Here is a 19,406-nt window from a genome sequence, read left to right as displayed (position 1 = left end):
ATCATTTCAAGGAAAATAAAGGCAGTATTTATTGCCAATAGTAAAACTCAAGGTTTCAAGCAAAAATTAGAATTGTGCCAAACATTTACTCACCAATGTGAGCCTAATGGCTTCCTAAGAGTATTCTGATGAGGTTGATGGTGATATTAATGAAAATAATGTTTTCATGTTATATAATGAAATGTCTCAACATTATTAAGATTTTAGTGAACCAATATTTTCTAACTGACCAATCAATGATGTCATAATATTATGCATGCAAAGATAAAAAATCCATTCAAGGTTTAAGACAGACCAAGTTTTGGAGTTACCTTGTGGTGCAACAGGTTAAGGATATGATGTTGTCACTGCAGCTGAGGTCACTGCTATGGTACAGATTCGATCCCTGGCCTGGGAACATCCACATGCTGCAGGTATGGACAAAAAAATAAACAAAAAAGCAAAAACAAAAACAACTTTTGGGGTAGGAAACTTACATGATCTAAAATGGCTATTAAAATATTCCTCTTTCCAACCAAACATCTGTGTGTGAAGTTGGATTTTCTTCTTAATTCAACCAGAACAACATACCACAAGAGACTGAATGTGGAAGCAAATGACAGACCAGACATCAAAGAGATTCGCCAAAAAAAAAAGTTAAATTGTGCCACTATTCTCACTAAAGCTTTTTGGCTTAGAAAAAAATGTCATTTTTCATAAATAAAAAAAAATTGTATTAACATGTTTCACTTTTATATAAAAACATTTATATTAACAGGTAACAGTTTATCTTAATGAATATTTTAAATATTTGTCTTAATTTCTAATGATAAATATTGATAGATAACCTTAGTAAAGAAAAACTCCCTGAGCCATCAAGACATTTTTAATAATGTAAAAGAGTCCTGACTCCAAAAACTGAGAACAGCTGCTTGCCTCCCCACCCCCAACCCTTCACCCTTATTCTCAGAATTTCTTCCTTGGAAGAAACACCCTTTCACCACTCTGTTAATGAGGCTAGTTTTCCATCTTCCAACCTCCATCCCTTGACCCAAAATCTGATCACACATCTCTACCAGCCCATCCTACCCCTAAGTGGTTAGCTGTCAGATGAGCTAAACCAGGCAAATCTGGCTGGGCTTTCTCTGGGACTAGAGCCCTTTAGAGATTGAACCATCACAAGAATGTTGGCCAATCGGGGTACCAGCATTTATCCTGCCCAAAGAGAAAGGGTTTTGTTTTGTTTTGTTTTTAAAGGAACCAATTTATTTTCTAGAGGGTCACAGATATTTATTCTTGGTGCCATAACTGTGAGAATGCCCATTTCACTTCACACTTGTTAATATGTTTATCAACCTAATAAATAAAAGTTGCTGCCTCGAAGAAAAAAGTAAGTTCCTATACAATATAATTTACTACAACATCTCCAGAAACCAACTGATCCATAAGAACAGAAAGCTATCACTTCCAGGAAAATTTCTAAGTACATTACCTATATACATAAGGATTTAGCTCTAGCTAGCATTATTTAAAATAGAAAATAGAAACCACCTTCATGTCCAATAGTAGGAGACATGACTAATTCAATGCTACAGTCATATAACAGGACAGCACATGATAGCTGAAGACACTGTACCACAAAGATATACATTAAGTGAAAAATCAGACAAAATAATCTGATTTTTTAAACTTTTTATTCATTTATTCATTTATTTATTTATTTTTGTCTTTTTTCCTTTTCTAGGGCCACTTCCCACGGCATATGGAGGTTCCCAGGTTAGGGGTCCAACCAGAGCTGTAGCTGCTGGCCTACACCTCAGGCACAGCAATGCCAGATCTGAGCCACGTCTGCAAGGTACCTACACCCCAGCTCAAGGCAACGCCGGATCCTTAACCCACTGAGCGAGGCCAGGGATCAAACCCACAACCATATGGTTCCTAGTCGGATTTGTTAACCACTGAGCCATGACGGGAATTCCTGTTTTTTGTTTTTTGTTTTTTTTGAAGAGAGAGGGAATCTATATAAACATGAGAGAAAAGAGGACCAAATGACAAAATATATACCAATATTTTGACAGTGGTGTCTCCTGAGTAGTAGAATTACAGGTGATTTTTTTTTTTTTCTAGTTTTAAACATCTGGTTTCCAGATTTCTAAAATAAGAATGTCTTGTTTTCCACATTATAAAATATCCACTACCACCACTTCTGGAAACTAAACCCTCAGCACAAATTCTACATCATGTTCAAGGCTTGTTCAATGTAACATTTAACAGACAGCCTACCAGAGTTTCCATTGTGGCTCAGCAATAACGAACATGACTAGCATCCAAGAGGAAGTGGGTTCCATCCCTGGCCTCGCTCAGTGGGTTAAGGATCCGGCATTGCTGTAAGCTGTGGTGTAAGTCACAGATGCAGCTCAGATTCTGAGCTGCTGTGGCTGTGGTGTAGGCCGGCACCACCACTGTCACTGCCAACATGTGATGTTGTGTTGTCCTAATCTGAGGCAACATAACTCAAGGTTAATCAAAGTAACCTCTTTGCTTGTCATTGCTTGAGGAATTTCTGTCTTGTTCAGAAATAACTTTATTTTCTACATAAATCCACCAAAAGACTGATATGTGGCTCTTTATCAAGCATCAGCCAGCAAAACTGCCTGCCAGAATGCTCAGTTTCTGGTATAGCCATCTCCAAGGATGACATAGCCATCTCCAAGGATTTTGGTAACTTTTTAAAAAATTAATACACATACTTCTTGTTGAAGGTTCAGAAATACAACAGTTGTAATTCTTCTGGAGAAAAGTTATGGGACACATTATCTTTGAACTTTGCTGTGCAATAAATGTAGGATGAAAAATGAAATAAATTGACAGAATTACCATATGGAACCTTAATAAAATTCTAAATGATCTGACAACACAAAAAAAAAGCTACAAAAAAAAAAAAAAAAAAAAAAGAGGAGTTCCCGTCGTGGCACAGTGGTTAACGAATCCGACTAGGAACCATGAGGTTTCGGGTTTGGTCCCTGCCCTTGCTCAGTGGGTTAAGGATCCCGTGTTGCCGTGAGCTGTGGTGTAGGTTGCAGACGCGGCTCGGATCCCGCGTTGCTGTGGCTCTGGTGTAGGCCGGTGGCTACAGCTCCGATTCAACCCCTAGCCTGGGAACCTCCATATGCCGTGGGAGCGGCCCAAGAAATAACAGCAGCAACAACAACAACAACAACAACAACAACAAAAGACAAAAGACAAAAAAAAAAGCAAAGAAAAAGAAAAGAAGAAAAAATTGAGAGTTCCCATTGTGCCTCAGTGGATAAGAACCTGACAGTGTCTGTGAGGATGCAGGTTCAATCCCTGGTCTTGCTCAGTCAGTTAAGGATCCAGCATCCATGCAAGCTGTGGCATAGTCCGATTTGACCCCTAGCCCATGAACTCCCATGTCACAAATGTAGCCTTAAAAGAAATTGATCCCTGCTAATAATTTTACAAGAAAACAACATACAGCTAAGTATCTAACATGACCAGAGCCCACAGAAGCAGAGTAAAAACACTAACATTTGGTAAAGGAAAAATGCATACATACTCCTGTGATCTGAAAAAACTTTATTTGTTCCAAGTAGCAAATTACAGCTAATCAAAACATCATTCTAATGAACTGAGGCAGAAAAAACAAAAGTGCTGAAGAGGATTCAAACCATCTAATCTGCAAAAACCACTGGTTTCCTAGGTTCTGAGTCTGCTTTGTCTTTCAGAATGATCTTTTGCAAGAGAACACAGAACACCATTACACTGGCCTTGGGAAAAAAGGGACCTCTGCTTTACCACTCTGGCTCTCCAGTAAGGCTTTACATTTGGCACCACTCAACTAGCTAATGTTTACCTAATACTATCCTTTCCAGGTCTAAGGAAGTTTAACAACAAAACAAAAATCAAGTTACTAAACAATACACATTCACAAAACAGAAACCTAAGCCTCCTCTTCACATATCTGTTCTTTTCAAGGAAGGGCATAAAAATGGAGATTAAGGAGGAGCGAATAATGACTAAGAATATGACTCTATACCATAAACTGGTCAAATGAATGGCAACAATGGTTCCTCTGGATTGAGAGTACCAGTTCTGTGCTTATTAACTGACAGCTCTAATACTTCTAAAAGATTCTCCAAGAGTTCAGTTTGGAAAAATAACCATCCCAGGAGAAGAGACCAAAGAAAAGGTCTTGGGCTCTTTAGTCAAGTTTTGTTCATTATTTCCTTTGTATAACCTTGTCTGGGCTACTTTTTATCAGCGTAAAGACTAGAAACACGAAAAATTAAGAAATTAACAGCATGGGTTTAATTCCCATGAAAAGTTATTAAAAAAGCATCCTATCCTCAAAAAGTGTTATTCGGCCACTAATAACACTATCACTTTCATATCATAGAGAACATTATCACTGCTAAAGAGCTTTCCTATACAGGCTCTCATGTGCGACAAAAAGTATTACCTATTTTATAGAAAAGCACAGTAAAAGTAGTAATTTGCTTAAGGGCCCAACTACTAAGAAAAGACTTAGATCTTTTTTTTGTCTCCTTAATTCAGAACTCTTTACATTTTTAATTTAGTATCTTGCTGTTAGGGTGGGAGGGGGGAGGCCTTTTGGGCAAGGATGAATAGAAATTTAATCAGTTAAACAAAAAAATGTTCCACCACAAATAGTCTGGCAAATTACCACTCATGCAGAAAAAATAATGACTTATGCTACACAAATAATAAAGTACGATGAGGTTTTGTTTACCAGCTAATTTGCTTGGGGAGCGGGGGGGGAGGATATTTTTCATTATAAAACTGTGATTCCCTACCAAGAATTCCCAGATGCCAGGAAGTCCTCAAAAGGTATAATGGAGTTGCCAAGTTATGCCAATATTTCAAAAGGATTAAAAGAAGTCCTACACTAGCTCCCAATAAGACTGCACAGGTTATTAAAATGAGCTGCTTTGTTTTCAGGTGTGAACATAACAACTGGATGTCAGCAATGACTGGCAATTAGATCTATTTATTGAAAATGGAAAAACAATACTTTTAAGTTTGCCTGACAATCTTTATCACGAGTTCATAGAAAATAATTTTAAAAAGGACTCTTTGAAGTTGAAAATAGCACTCTTTCCCTTCATATTTAAGATACGACAAACTTATAAAACAGAAAAAAAAAATTAGCTCCATTACCTTGGCCTAAAGAGTAAAACATCTGTTTTGTTTTTTACATCTTAAGGTTCTCTCACATGAAGTCAAACGGCAGATTTCCTACAGAGCCGAAAGTGGCCTTTTAAATATGTATGCAATATCCATGACTTTCTTGATGTTTTCTTCGCACTTTTGACCAACTCCTGGTAGTTAATGGTAGAAATAGCAAAAAGACCAAAAAAAAAAAAAAAGATTTCTGTTCAAACAGAATACAGCTAGAATGATGGCCATATAGTCGATAGTACAAATATTTACTGAGTGGAAGATGAAAAGCATAATTACATAATTATAGAATATTCTTCCTTGCCACCATAAAAGTCTTTAAAAAAATCCAAAACTATTATAAAAAAACATAACCAAAGCATTAAATAGTAAGAACTCTAACAGTAAGAAAACACAATCAAAGCAGTGAACAATAAGGACTAAACAGTAAGGAAGGGAAACAGACATCAGCGTAAACAGCATACGACTAGAAGAGCCTTGGGGATGGCCAGACATGTTAAGACAGATTGGGGTGGGGTAAGGGGCACATTCCATATGGAAAAAACTGCTGATACAGAAGCCTGAAAGAAATAGGGGGCGCAATATCTTTAGAGGATTACTCAGAAACCCACATGCATGTGTGGAAGGAAACTAGTGAGGTACCATTCACTTAAACATTACAGAAACTGCCTAAGGATTCTTCCTGGTAAGCATGGAGAAGACAGGGCCTGGGATGCAGAAAAGCTCAATAAATATTTGAGAAGAAGAAGAAATTTAAGAGGAAAACCTTAAAAAAAAAATCAAAACCACTTTTTTTCAAAAAAAGCTAAAACTTTTTAGAGAACAGCAAATCACAGGAGACAGGTCCTGGCATTTGAAATCCAACCGCATTTTTTTCCTTGCTCTTTCCCCTCTAAGAAAATGGTATCAACAAGAGCAAACCATGTAGATTTTATCTAAACACTCAGCCATGCATAAAGAGTCTTTATCTTTTATACACCAAAATATTCACAGATGGAAGTGATATGTCTGGAATCTGCTTCAAAATAATCTGAGGTGGGGATAGATGAAATAAGATTGGCCCAAAGTTATCACTGTTGAGGCTGGGTACATGAAGGTTCTCCACACTAGCCAATTCTATCTAGAACATGTTAGATGTTTCCCCATAATAAAGTTAACACACATTCATAATACACTGAGCATCTACCACGATAATTATGTTCTGATATTGTGCCATAATTCACTAACATCTCAACTTGAATAGTTTCTATTAGTGTATACTAGTCCCCACCAAATCCTTTCACCAGGAGAATCTAATTTACTTCTTGCTCTATTCCCTAATCCAGGTCATCACTCAGTACCTTGAATGCAGCTGACTCTATCAGCCTCCAATATGGTTCTCAATGGGGCACTGCTGACACTTGAAGTGAGATAATTCTTTGTTGTGGCAGGCTGCCTCAACGTTGCATTTGACATCCCTAAGCCCTTGGCACTAAATGCAGTACAGCAACACCACCATCCAACCCCCACTGGGATAACCAAAACCACACACACATTTCCTGATGCCACCCACCACAGAGAACCACCCCTAGTCCTGGATGGCAAACACATCTTTCCATTTACCTGAGTAACTTAGCAACTCCCCCATAAGCCTCCAAATTCAGTCTATCATTCAAATCAGCCCTTTTTCCTGGCCAGACCTCAACTTCTCAACTTCTGAATAATTACCACTCAGACTTAGTCTCTTTATTGTCACCTACTTCATGCTCACTACTACTTCCTGTTTTCCATTCTTGGAAAATCTTCTCCTTCACCAGCCTATAGCCTGGGCTTCTCAAGTTTCATTATAACTCTTCTACAGCTAAAACCGTATCTTCCCAAGCTTCGGTGTCCTCTGCTGAATGCCCTTTCACTTTCCAAAATTCTCCTCACCTGTAAAAGCCCAATTCCACAATCAGCCTCTCCTCAAGGCCTTCTCTGAAAGGCCCCCCAACCCCACTCCCATCAAGCAAGTTAACTGCTTTGTTTGGTTTTCATAATGATATCACAGAACTTGGTCACACTTTGTTATATAAAACTCTCCTCCCAGGAAAACTCAGTTCCCAAAGCAGGGACTGCTCTATCCAGTTTTGCAAAACCAACACAACAGCTATGTACAGCACTTTAGTGTTTTTTGGTTTTAAATATACACCTACTCCCCAGTATTCTGAAAACTATGTTAATGTTAATTATGATAATTTCAAGGCCTTTGCAGATTCCAGACCACCAGGCATGCTTTAGGCACTGAAGTACCTACTGACTTAACCAAAGGGAGATTAAAGACGCAGGCTTGGTTTTAGCCATGTATTCACAGAGAAACGTGAAATCATCATGTGGATTCCCAGTTATAAAATTTTTTAAAATTCTGCAGTTTGGACCAATACCCTAAGTCAATTTCACAATGAACGGCCTCATCATACTTATTTAACACTTATTTTATGATGAATCGGGTTTCTCAGATGAAGAGAAAGAGTGAGCTTTAAAGGGTGTTTTCGGCTTTGGGACATAAAAGTATTTTTCTGAGCAGTAGACTCGGGCACGCAGCTCCCTTCGTCTGCTCCCAGTGTGAACGGCTTACACCCCGGAGGAGCTAAACAAACATACCCCCAGAACACCTGCCGCATCCAAGGTTCAATGCTCCTTCAGAAACGCGTTAGCGCGGAGCCAGGCCAACAGAAGGGGGTGATTCAAACAGTGCCAGAGGCTGCACGCTCAACTTTTTTTGCCTCAAACGTGTCAGTTTTCGATATTAGTTTATCCTTCAGCACAAACTTAAAAAACAGTTGGAGAAATGGGCAGAACCAGGGAGCCCCGACTGGAGAAGGAGGCGTTCAAACTTGAGGGCCTTTAGCCCGCCACGCCGGGGCTCAAACAACAGCCGGGGTCGACCCGCCGCGCCGCGACCCCCGGGCAGGCCCCTGGCTCTGGGCTGCCATGGCGACCCGGCGAGAGCTCGGCGGGCATGATCTCCCTCCTCCGGGCGCAGCGACGGGGGCCGAGAAGAGCCAACAGCCTCAAACCCGGCCCCGCAGGGAGAGCCGGAGAAACGCGCCGCCTGCCTCCTCCCACCCGTGCGGCACGCAGTCGCGCCGGGGCCTGGGCCCGGCCCCTCACCGGGGAAAGGGGCGGACCAGCCCCGCCCCGCCCCGCCCGGCCCAGCCCGGGGGTCCGAGGGGCCTCTACACGGCAGGCTCCCCTTTGTCCCGGCACTCGGGGCGCCCCTTTCCGCCCTGGCTCGGCCCTGCGGGGCTGCGGCCGGCGCCTCACCGTGATGTTGCAGTGGAGTGTGAGCGGCGGCGGCGGGGAGTGCGGGCTGCCCGGCGGCGCCGGAGGCGGCACCAGGAACTGGCAGTGAAGCTCATCCAGCTTCCAGCTGACGATGCGGAATCGCTCGTGGTTCTTGTCGAAGATGGACGCCAAGAACTTCAGCTCGGCCTTGAGCCCTGACACGGACATCTTCCCCTCATCTCCGGCGGGAGGGGTGCGGAAGCGGAGCCGGACCCGGAGCCGCCGTCACGGCCGCGACCGCCCCGCGGGGCCGGCCCGGGCCGCGCTCTCGCGGCTCCGCCTCTCCCCGCCGCCGCGGCCCGCGTTAGATCGAGGCTAGAAAATGGCGAGGGGCTCTGAGGCCTCGGCGAGCGGCTGTGTGGCGGCCTGGGTGGCTGCTCCCTTTGTAACTGACTCCACCGGCAGGAGGCGGCGGCCCGGCGGCTTAAAAGGGCAACTGCGACACCGCCCCCGCTACCGCCTGGGAAAGGGCTGCCCCCACCCCGCCCCCATCCCTCCCCGCCCCGGCGCGTCCGGCGCGTCCTGCGCGCCCCCGTTTCCGGCGCGTGCACGCGGCTAGCGCGCGCGCCCGACCAGCCGCCCCCTCCTCGCCGTGACCCAGCCCCCTCTCGGCCGGCCCATCTGCTCTGCTCCTCGCGCCCGCGGACGCCAGGCTCGGGCCAGCTGGCGCTCGAGACCCTGATCGCCGGGAGGAGCCGGAGACCCCCGCGCCCCCGCCCCCTAGCCTGAGACCAGACACGTGCACGGCCTAGTGCGCCGGCCACGTCGGCGGGGCAGCGGACGCGCGCCGGCCCCTGGGGGCGGTGCTCCGCGAAGCGCTCAGCGGGCCACCTACTCACCTGACCCAGCTCCGGGCCCTGGTGGGAGACTGCCGGCTGTGGGCAGTGCTCTGGACCCAAACCGGCCCAGCTAGCTGCGTCTCCGCTAAGCCTCACCCTAGTCACCTAGCCACCACCTTCCCAGCTTGAGTTCCTGCCAGGACTCTCTCGCCGGACTCTACGCACTGCTTTGCTCTCAAACAATCCTTTTACCGAAAATGATCATTTGGGCCCTGCCTGGTGCTACTTCCCACCCCCCACAATTTCATCCTTCCTCATATCCCCGACCCTTGTTCACTCGTGTATTCACTTTCTCTCCCTCTTTCATGCCTTGAGCTTTTGCTGTTTCCCAAGCTTAAGATAACCCTCTCCATGTCCCCTGGAAGCAGGGCTGCCTATTTTCAGTAGTCTTAGCTCAAATGTCATTTTAAAAGGGCCACGCTGACCACCTAATCTAAAATAGCCGCCCAGTCAGCCTGTATCACATCATCCTATGTTGATTTTTTGCTCAGCACCTATCACTGTCAGATATGTTTCCTGTTTATTCATTGTTTCTGCCTGACATGAATGTCTTATTCAGAGCTATAATCCCAGGACCTAGAACAAGGCCTTTTACATAATAGACACCCAGTGTTACTAAGTGAATACTCTTATCTGGAATCCCCAGCAGTTAATACAATCCCTGGTGTATTCTAGGTGCTCCCAACATGGATGGAGGACTGCATGACAGTCCAGAGGAATATAACATAATTGGGCAGGTTGTTAATAGTGTGTTTAGTGATGTGTACTAGAGACAAAACCCGTTTCAGGGGCGTGCAACCTATAGTTATGTAGGGCCCCTAGCTTAGAAGGGCCTTGTGCTTGATTGAATGCTCTGCTTTAACCATTTTGAAAGTCTCAGTAATTTTCCAACAAGGGGCTCCTCGTTTTCTTTTTACACTGGTCTTGACTAGAAGTTCTCAGCCCTGCCTGGTGCCTAAATGTCTCCTGCTTCATGATTTACAAGTAGTGCCTGGTCTACTGGTCCTTTAGATAATGAAACACAGAATGAGGCAGGGAGTTAGTAAGTCCACTGAATGGAGAACATTTTTAAACATTTTTATTTTCACTTACTTCTGAGGTGTTGTATCATGTTATATTGCTTCTTAGCCTTTCAGGGGATCACAGATCTCTCTGAGAATCTAATAAAAGTTATGTTCCTTCCTCCCAGGAAAATACCTCCGCATGTGAAGAGTTACATCCGTGAGGGTTGCTGGCCCTGGAACTAGCAGTACTACTCTGAATAAGACTGGGAGAAGAAGGGGTTCCAGTCCTCAGCTATGAGCCAGAAATAACTAGGATACTGTATTAGCATTATTGCTGGCTTGAGTGCAAGTTTGGTGTGCTGATTTCTTCTTCCCTCAGTCCCCAGTACTCTTGGAACCCTAACAGGCATGGCAGTCACAGACAAGGATTTGAGGCAAAGAGGAACAATCTGTTCAGAACGTGGTATGACTTTGAGAAATAAGATACCCTGAACAAGTTATTTAATCCAAAGCTTATTTGTCTAAGCTTTATTTTGTCATCCCTAAACGGCTATGAGAAGATAAAGAGCTTTATAATTATAAACACTTTTACTAGTTATATCTCAGATATATATATAAGTTGCACAATCATTTTTTGAACATCTGCTGTGTTCCAAGCCCAAAGAGAGCTAGAAATGTAAATAGATATAGTCCCTGAATTCAAGAAGCTTAAAAATCTACCACTGGAAACAAAACACTGTTTCCTGGTGCAAATAACAAAACTGGGACGTAAAGTGGCTTGGACAATAAGGAAATATATTACTTCACATAATAGGAAGTCCAGAATCAGGGTAGGTGCTAGGACTAGTTGATTAAAGTTTCAATAATGCCAAGAGCCCAGTCTCCTTTGTCAAGCTGAGAGCAAGGTGGCTATAGCTGTTCTTTCATGTCACACGCTGACATAACAATATCTAGATTCAGAAAGGACCGTTCCTTTTATGTCCTTCCAAGACATGAGACTTTTCCAAGAACAAACCCGAATGACTTCTCTTCTGTGTCATTGGCCAGAAATGTGTCACAAGCCCACCCTAAACCAGTCACAGGTAGATGGATGGGATTGCTCATTGGACTGGCAGTCATCTGGGATGGAATGGATGTTGGAGAGTCAACCACAGTGTCCACTACAGACTCATAAATAAAGACAACATTGGATGACATGTGATAAGAGGTTCAAACTACTGAACTACTGTGTATCAGGGAAAGAAGAAATTAATTCTGGTATTTTTTGCATAAAAGTGCAGCCATATTCAAAGAACATCCAAGAGCCCAGCTGACTACATAGTACAGCAAGGGAGCAAGAAGATAAACTTGAAATTTTATTTGATTTTTGAGCCCTGAAATACCGTGCCAAGGACTCCAACAGGTTCATTTGGGGAGAGTCATTGCTTTTAAGAAGATTAATCTCACATTAGTGCACAAAATAGATTACAGTGGGTTTAAAACTGAGAAGAAGCCACCAAGAAGAGGCAGGAAACCCAGATTCTGAATCTGGCCTGCCCTTAATTCCAGGAGGCAAGTCACATCCAGCTCAGACATTCTACAGCTCCAAGCAATAGAGTCTTTTGGATTGGTCCAAGTCAAAAGTAAGAAACACTGAAATAGAAATGGTAGTGGGAATGGAAAGGACCACACTGATTCTAGGGATGTTTCTGAGGCAGAATGTTTAGAACTTAGAGCTGATTCAGGGTTAGAGGAGGAGAGAGAAGTGTTATGTTGTTTACAGTAACAATTTGAAATTCCTAGAGCAGATAACTGGGAGGGAGTAATGCTATTGACAGAGGCAGAGAGAGATGAATTTGCAGTGCTGATGGGACCTCACATAGAGAATTTGTATCATAGGCCTGGAATTTATAAGGGAAGTCAGAGCAAGGGACATGTAATTGTGGATCAGCCAAACAGGGTGATGGTTGAAATCGAAAGTAAAAGGATAACCTGTGTGTCAAATAATTTGTGGAAAGGGCAAGAAAGATCAGAACCAAGGAAAAGCCACGGGCTTTAGAGATTAAGAAGTCAAGTATGTTTTATTTTTATTTACTTATTTATTTATTTATTTATTTAGCTTTTTAGGGCTGCACCCTCGGCATATGGAGGTTCCCATGCTAGGGGTCAAATTGGAGCTGTAGCCACTGGCCTATGCCACAGCCACAGCAACATGGGATTCAAGCCGTGTCTGCAACCTACACCACAGCTCAGGACAACGCCAGATCCTTAACCCACTGAGCAGGGCCAGAGATTGAACCCACATCCTCATGAATACTAGCTGGATGCCTTTCTGCTGAGCCACGATGAGAACTCCTCAAGTGTGTTTTAGAGAAAATAACAGACTAGTGGATATGGGGTGGACGTGAAGACAGTGTATGTAGACTTGATCAAATAACATCTCAACTCTATCTTCTTCTGGACCCCTTACTGTACTGTATAATCAGCTGGGTCTTGAAAGTTTTCAGAGAGATGAGGAAGAGAAACGAACGGTTGTTTATAGTAGCAAAGCAAAAGGAAGCTTTAAGATTTGGGGGTTTTGTTCATTTGTTTGTTTTGGTCTTTTTAGGGCCTCACCCACAGCATGTGGAGGTTCCCAGGGTAGGGGGTCTAATCAGAGCTGCAGCTGCTGGCCTATACCACAGACACAGCAATGCCAGATCCGAGCCATGTCTGTGATCTACACCACAGCTCTCGGCAATGCCGGATCCTTTAACCCACTGAATGAGGCCAGGGATCAAACCCACATCCTCATGGATATTAGGTGGGTTCTTAACCTGCTGAGTGGTAATGGGAATTCCTGTATTATTTTTATTATAGTATGGACAGAGGTGAATTTACAGTGTCACTTAAGCTTCAGGGTCCCTTATACATGCACAGGCCTTTTCTAAATAAATATGAACTTTTGTTTTTAAGTTGGTATTTGTAATTTTGTATTCTTTTTCTTTCTTTCTTTCTTTCTTTTTTTTTTTTTTTTTTTTTTTTTGTCTTTTTGCCTTTTCTAGGGCTGCTCCCGCGGCATATGGAGATTCCCAGGCTAGGGGTCCAATTGGAGCTGTAGCTGCCAGCCTACACCACAGCCACAGTAACACGGGATCCGAGCCGCGTCTGCAACCTACACCACAGCTCACGGCAACGCCGGATCCTTAACTCACTGAGCAAGGCCAGGGATGGAACCCGCAACCTCATGGTTTCTAGTCGGATTCATTAACCACTGCACCACGACGGGAACTCCTGTATTCTTTTTCTTGAAGAGAGCTCTCAAGATTGACATCGCTTCAGACCCTACAAAATCTGGATCTGCCCCTAAGGAGAGAGCCATTTATAGGCAATGAAAACTGAAGACAGAAGAGGGGTAATAAGGCATAAAACTAGGTTCTGGAAGAGGAAGGAAACGACAGGATAAGGAGTTAGTCTTGGAAAGGTGGTTGGGGTAAGGGGGAGAATTGGGGAAGACAAAGAAATGTTGAGTTAGGAGTTCCTGTTGTGGCGCAGCGGAAACGAATTTGACTAGGAACCATGAGGTAGTGGGTTCGATCCCTGGCCTCGCTCAGTGGGTTAAGTTGCTGTGAGCTGTGGTGTAGGTTGCAGATGCAGCTCGGATCTGGTATTGCTGTGGCCCTAGCGTAGGCTGGCTGCTATAGCTCCGATTAGACCCTTAGCCTGAGAACTTCCATATGCCTCTCCAAGTCTTTCAGGTCCCTGAGGCCAACCTACACCATGCCACTCTGTTCAAACCCTCAGCCCCAACGCATCACGCCATGACAGCATTCTTCCTTTTTAATATATCCCTACACTTATGAGGTATTTATGAAGATAGATGTGTAGGTGAGTAACGGTTGATTTTTCCTGAATTTCCCAACTGTGATTCCTTCATTCGTACAGGAAAATCTTGTTTCTTTACTTATTATTTCTCCTTCTCTCTTTCCCTTTTTCTAACTTTATTCACCACATCTGAAGTGAGCTTGAGGTGTCTGCCAATTGATGATTTTCAAGCCATGGAGATGACCAAACCCACCACAGCGACAAAGACAGGACTCTTACTCAGGGCATTGGAAGGGATCACAGTGAGAGCGTTCTTTCTATATGTCAATCTAGGGGCCTTAAATCACCCAACCTGGCTTCAGCTCCAGTTTTCCTACCAGGTGTATAGAAAGAAGAGAAAAGGCTCACATGGAAAGGAAAGGATGGAGTTTCAGGAGACATCTTGAGAGAAGAAGGACAAGGATTGGCATAGCTGCTCAGCAACATATCACCATTTTAACACCATCCATGCACAACCCGCAGGCACTTTATCTGGATCCCAAATCCCAGTTCAGGCTGGCTTCGAAATTACCAGCTCATCAACTGATACCACCAAACAGCAAAACAAATTCTGCAGAACAATTAAAAACTGGGCAAAATACCTGAATAGACATTTTCCTAAACTAGATATACAGAGGGCAACAAGCATCAGAATAACTGACCACCATCACTCATTAGGAGATAAATGCAAATCAAAACGATTCTGAGGTACCACCTCAGACCTCTTCAAATGGCCATAATTTGAAGTTTACAAATAACAAACCCTGGAGAGGGTTTGGATAAGAATGTGCCCTCCAACAGTGTGGGTGGTTATGGTAATTGGTCCAAACACAACGGACCCCAGGATCGAGGTAATCCAAAAATAAATATAGATCAACTGTATGACCCAGCAGTCACACTCTGGAGCATATATCTGGACTATGTTCTTTGAAAAAAACTTAAATATTCCACTACGTTCATGAAGTAGTATTCATAAGAGTGAGACATGGAAACAAACACATTGTCCATCAACAGGCGATTGGATTAGGAAGAGTATGTACGTGTACACAATGGAATAGTACTCAGCCATAAAAAAGAGCAAAAAATGCCATTCGCAGCCATAGAGACAGAAAGAGAAACTCTCATACTAAGTGACATATGTCGAAAAGAGAAAGAAAAATAACGTAGGTTACCCCTTCTATGTGGAATGTAACAAAAGGCACCAGTGCACCTTTCTACAGAAAAGAAACTCCTGGACTGAAAAACAGATTCGTACTTGACAGACGGGACGAGGAGGGTGTGGGAAAGCCTGGGATTTTGTGGGTAATAAACCCAAAAACTTGCCCTTGGATTGGGTAAGCACTGCGATCCCACTGTATAGCACAGGGAACTACTATCTAGTCAGGGCTTTGGAACATAATGAAGGACACTGTATAAAAAGTATCTACATACATGGACGACTAGATCACTTTGCTGCAAGATTGAAATGGACCACCATACATAAGCGATACTTGAAAATATTAAATGATAAAAACCCCACCAATCATGGGCTCAGTGTTCAGCAGACAATATATCTGTGTCAGGACTCCTGCCGTTAGAGAATAGTGACTGGCACACTGACTCTGTTGAACATATCAAGATTTCCTAGCAATGCAAAATCCAACGAGACATACTGATGTAGTGTGTATGAAATTATTTCTATAATCATATTTTATTTATGTATTTTTTATTTACCTATTGATATTCCTTCACTCATGTGTGAAATGCAGATAGCCTCTGCCCAGGAATTGGATGCGAGACTCTGCTCTACATCCCAGGCTAGTACTTAATTCACCCTGTCACCTGAGGTGTTGGGTCAGGAGAGCTTTTAGGATTGTCTTATCTATCAATTCACTTAGCTACTGTGTAGTCATCTGTATCTTCATTGACATACTTATCAATTTAGCTCATTCTTTTCAATATCTCTTTTTATTTATAAAAGTATTTGGGTGCCACATGTGATATTGGGCTGTGGTCTGGCCAGAGTTTGATCTCACAACGCACCTATTACCACAGCCACAGCAGTGACATAGAGAGACTCTTAAGCCAGGAAACCACGAGGGTAAAACCTTGGAGCTTTCTTGATGATACCAATCAACCCTGCTTTATTCGTCAGACCTGGGTTCGGTCAGGCATCCATAACCTGGCGCCACACTGAAAAATGAGGCTCATCTCGAAAGGCAAAAAAGAAATTTCACGAAGTCTCTTGAGTGAAAAAAGCACAGGGGTTAGCATTCTTGCCCAAACTAATGACACTGAGGTCCCCCATACTTTCATCAGCACCAGCCTCTTCCTCCACGTATCGAAACCCCCGATGATCAGGGGCTGGAAAATGGCCAGCTCATGATACAGCACAGATGCTGTGTGTTTCTCAGCTCCTGCCTCCGGAGGAACACAAGGCATACCAACATCTAGTGAATCCTTCAAGCGTTCTAAGCACACTCCCACCAACCTGGATGCAAATGCACCTCAGATGAGGGACACATGTGGCATCATTTGGCCTGACATGTGGCATCTTGGGCCGGATAGTCCCAGGTGTCCAGGAAAGTGAACAACCTCTGGGTTCTTGCTGCAGGATCTGCTCAACTCAACATCAACCCCAACACTGAGCCTGCACCTGCAGCCTAACCCTAACCCCAGTGACATAACCCCAGCCTGACCTACGCTTTGGTATCAGGATAAAGTGCCTGAGGGTCATGCATGGGAGGAAACCCTGAGAATTGCTATTAGACCTGATGTCCACAAGATGCATCCAGAGTACCTTCCGGACCCAGGTGCAGGGCAAAGCTGCAGGTGCAGGCTCAGATATGGGGTTGATGATGTGTTGAGTGGAACCCATGGCAAGCACCCAGAGATTTGAGGTTGTTTTCTGGACACCTGGGACTCTTTGCTCCAAAATCTTCATGTCAGGCCAAGGCCACATGTTGTCCCTTCATCTTTTTGGGGTGGGTTGGCAGCCAGCCTGGTGGGGTGGCAGTGTGTTGAGAATGCTTGAAGTATTCACAGGATTTCAGAATGCTTGTGTTCCTCCAGAGGCAGGGCCTGAGATCCACACAGCATCTGTGTTGTATCATCAGCTATTGTCCAGCCCCTTGCTGTAGGTGTGTTTAGGTAGGTGGAGAAATAGGGTGGTGCTGATGAATGAATTGGGGACTTTGGTGGTGTTAGGTTGGGCAGCTGGGCTAATCCCTGTGCTTTTTTAACTCAAAAGGCTTAAGGAAATTTCCTTCCTGCCTTTCAAGATTAGCCTCACTTTTCAGGGCGGTGCCAGTGTATGGAGGCCTAACTGAAACAAGGTCTGATGATTTTAGCAGGGTTGATTGGTATCCTCAGGCAAGTTCTTAGGGAGTTCCCTCATGGCTGCATGGCTTAAGATTATCTGTCAGTGCTGTGGTTGTGTTCAGAGCTGCACTGGGAGATCAAACCCTGGCCAGACAAAATCCCAATGTCACAGGTAGCACCCAAATAAATTTGTAAATAAAAATAGATATTGAAAAGAATGAGCCTAATTGTAAAGAACTTAATGACTACAAATATCCTTTCCTACAGAGTGGTTAAGGGAATTGATAGATAAGGCAATCCTAAAGGTCCTCCTGACACTATAACTCGGGGGACAGAGGGTGTTAAGCAAGATCCTGATGTTGCACAGCAGTGGTGTGGATTCAATAACTGGGCAGACAATATCTGCATGACAAAAATTGCTACAGATCATAACTAGGTACATTAAAAAAGTAAATAAAAATGCTAATAGTGAAATTCATATACACTAGGTAATTATGTCTAGTCAGATGTCACATTGCTAGGAAATCTTGGCAGGTTCAATGGAGTCTGTTTGCCAGGTTTTTTTTTGGTGTGTTTTTCTCAAGAGGCAGGAGTGTGGACATAGACATCTTCTCCAGTGATGCTGAGCTGGTAATTTTAGGATTTTTTTAAATCATTTTTTTCCATTATAGCTAATATATGGTGCTCAATTTGTCTTTGATATCAAACTGATCCATACATACATGTATATACATATTCTTTTTCTCACATTATCCTCTACCTTTTTCTAAAAAAGGGGACTAGATATGGTTCTCTGGGATAAATATCAGGATCTTAATGCTTACCCACACCAAGTATAAGATTTTGGATCTATTACCCCCCAAATCCCAGTCCTTCCCATTACCCTCCCCTTCCAATCTGATAACCACAAATCTGTTTTCCTGTCCATGAGTTTCTTTTCTGATAAAAGGTTCATTATTGCCGTTTGTTAGATTCCATATCGAAGGGATATTCTTTGCTATTTTTGTATCTCTTTCAGACTGCTTTCACTTAGTGTGAGGGTTTCTAATTCCATCTCTGTGGCTGTGAATGGCATCTTTTCTTTTTTGTGTCTGAATAGTATTCCATTGTGTATGTACATCCTCCTCCTAATCCAATCATCTGTCAATGGACATTGAGTTTGTTTCCATATTTTGCTACTGTGAGTACTGCTGCATGTATGTAGCGCTGCCTTTAACTCTTTCAAAACAACATTTTCTGGGTGTATTCCCCAAAATGGGATTGCTGTGTCATGCGGTCATTCTATATTTATTTTTTGGACTTACCTCCATCCAGTGGTCCATATCGGTTGTACCAATTTACATACCTACCCACACTGTAGGATGGCATGCTCTACTGCACACCCTCTCTACGATTTTTTATTTGTAGACTTTCTAATGATGGTCATTCTAATGGATGTGCAGTGGTATCTCAGCATCTATTTTATTTGCATTTCTCTCCTAATGAGTGATGGTGATCATTTTTACAGTGCTTGTTGCCCTCTGAATATCTGGATTAGGGAAATGTGTATTTAGGTTTTTGCCCATTTTTTCCATGAGGTTGTTGGTTTTATTTTGCTGTTGGGTGTTATCAGTTGTTGAACTGGTATTCTGGAAACCCCAGCCTGACCTGGGATTTGGGATCAGGAAAAAGTGCCTACAGGATGTGTATGGAAAGGTGTAAAACAGTGATAATTTGGTGAGCAGCAGTGCTAATCCCTGTTTTTTCCCAAGTGGTCTCCTGAAACTCCATGCTTTTCTTTTCATGTGAAATTCTCTCTATATGCCTGGTATGAAGACCTGATCTAAATCCAGCTCTGGGGAATTACGGATGGTAGATTGATGGGTATAAAATAAACTCTCACTGAGATTCCTCTCAGCTCCCTTGGCAGAAGATATGCCTTTGTCACTGTGGTGGG

At 43.3% G+C, this 19,406-nt stretch overlaps 1 protein-coding gene across 7 annotated transcripts in view; it reads right to left on the bottom strand.

Annotated features, from left to right (window-relative positions):
- UBE2Q2 (ubiquitin conjugating enzyme E2 Q2) overlaps positions 1-9,701 on the bottom strand; it is a 60,408-nt gene extending 50,707 nt beyond the window's left edge. For 4 of the 7 annotated variants that reach the window (XM_021099009.2, XM_084968686.1, XM_021099010.2 and 1 more), the window contains exon 1: positions 8,485-8,989. In XM_021099009.2, coding sequence (XP_020954668.1) covers positions 8,485-8,673 — 189 coding nt within the window. In that variant the 5' untranslated portion in view covers positions 8,674-8,989. Of the gene's footprint in view, positions 1-8,484; positions 8,990-9,344 lie in introns of those variants that run through there. The other 3 variants (XM_084968688.1, XM_084968691.1, XM_084968690.1) reach the window with 2 other exon arrangements.
- Between the last annotated feature and the right edge of the window lie 9,705 nt (positions 9,702-19,406).

This window comes from Sus scrofa, chromosome 7 (assembly GCF_054392235.1).
Source record: "Sus scrofa isolate SSC_HxYL_T2T_F1_AM1 chromosome 7, Sscrofa_HxYL_maternal_Yorkshire_Landrace_v2.0, whole genome shotgun sequence".
Lineage (NCBI taxonomy): Eukaryota > Metazoa > Chordata > Mammalia > Artiodactyla > Suidae > Sus > Sus scrofa.
The sequence above is the reverse complement of the archived record's forward strand: the minus strand, read 5'-3'. Positions and strand labels throughout refer to the sequence as shown.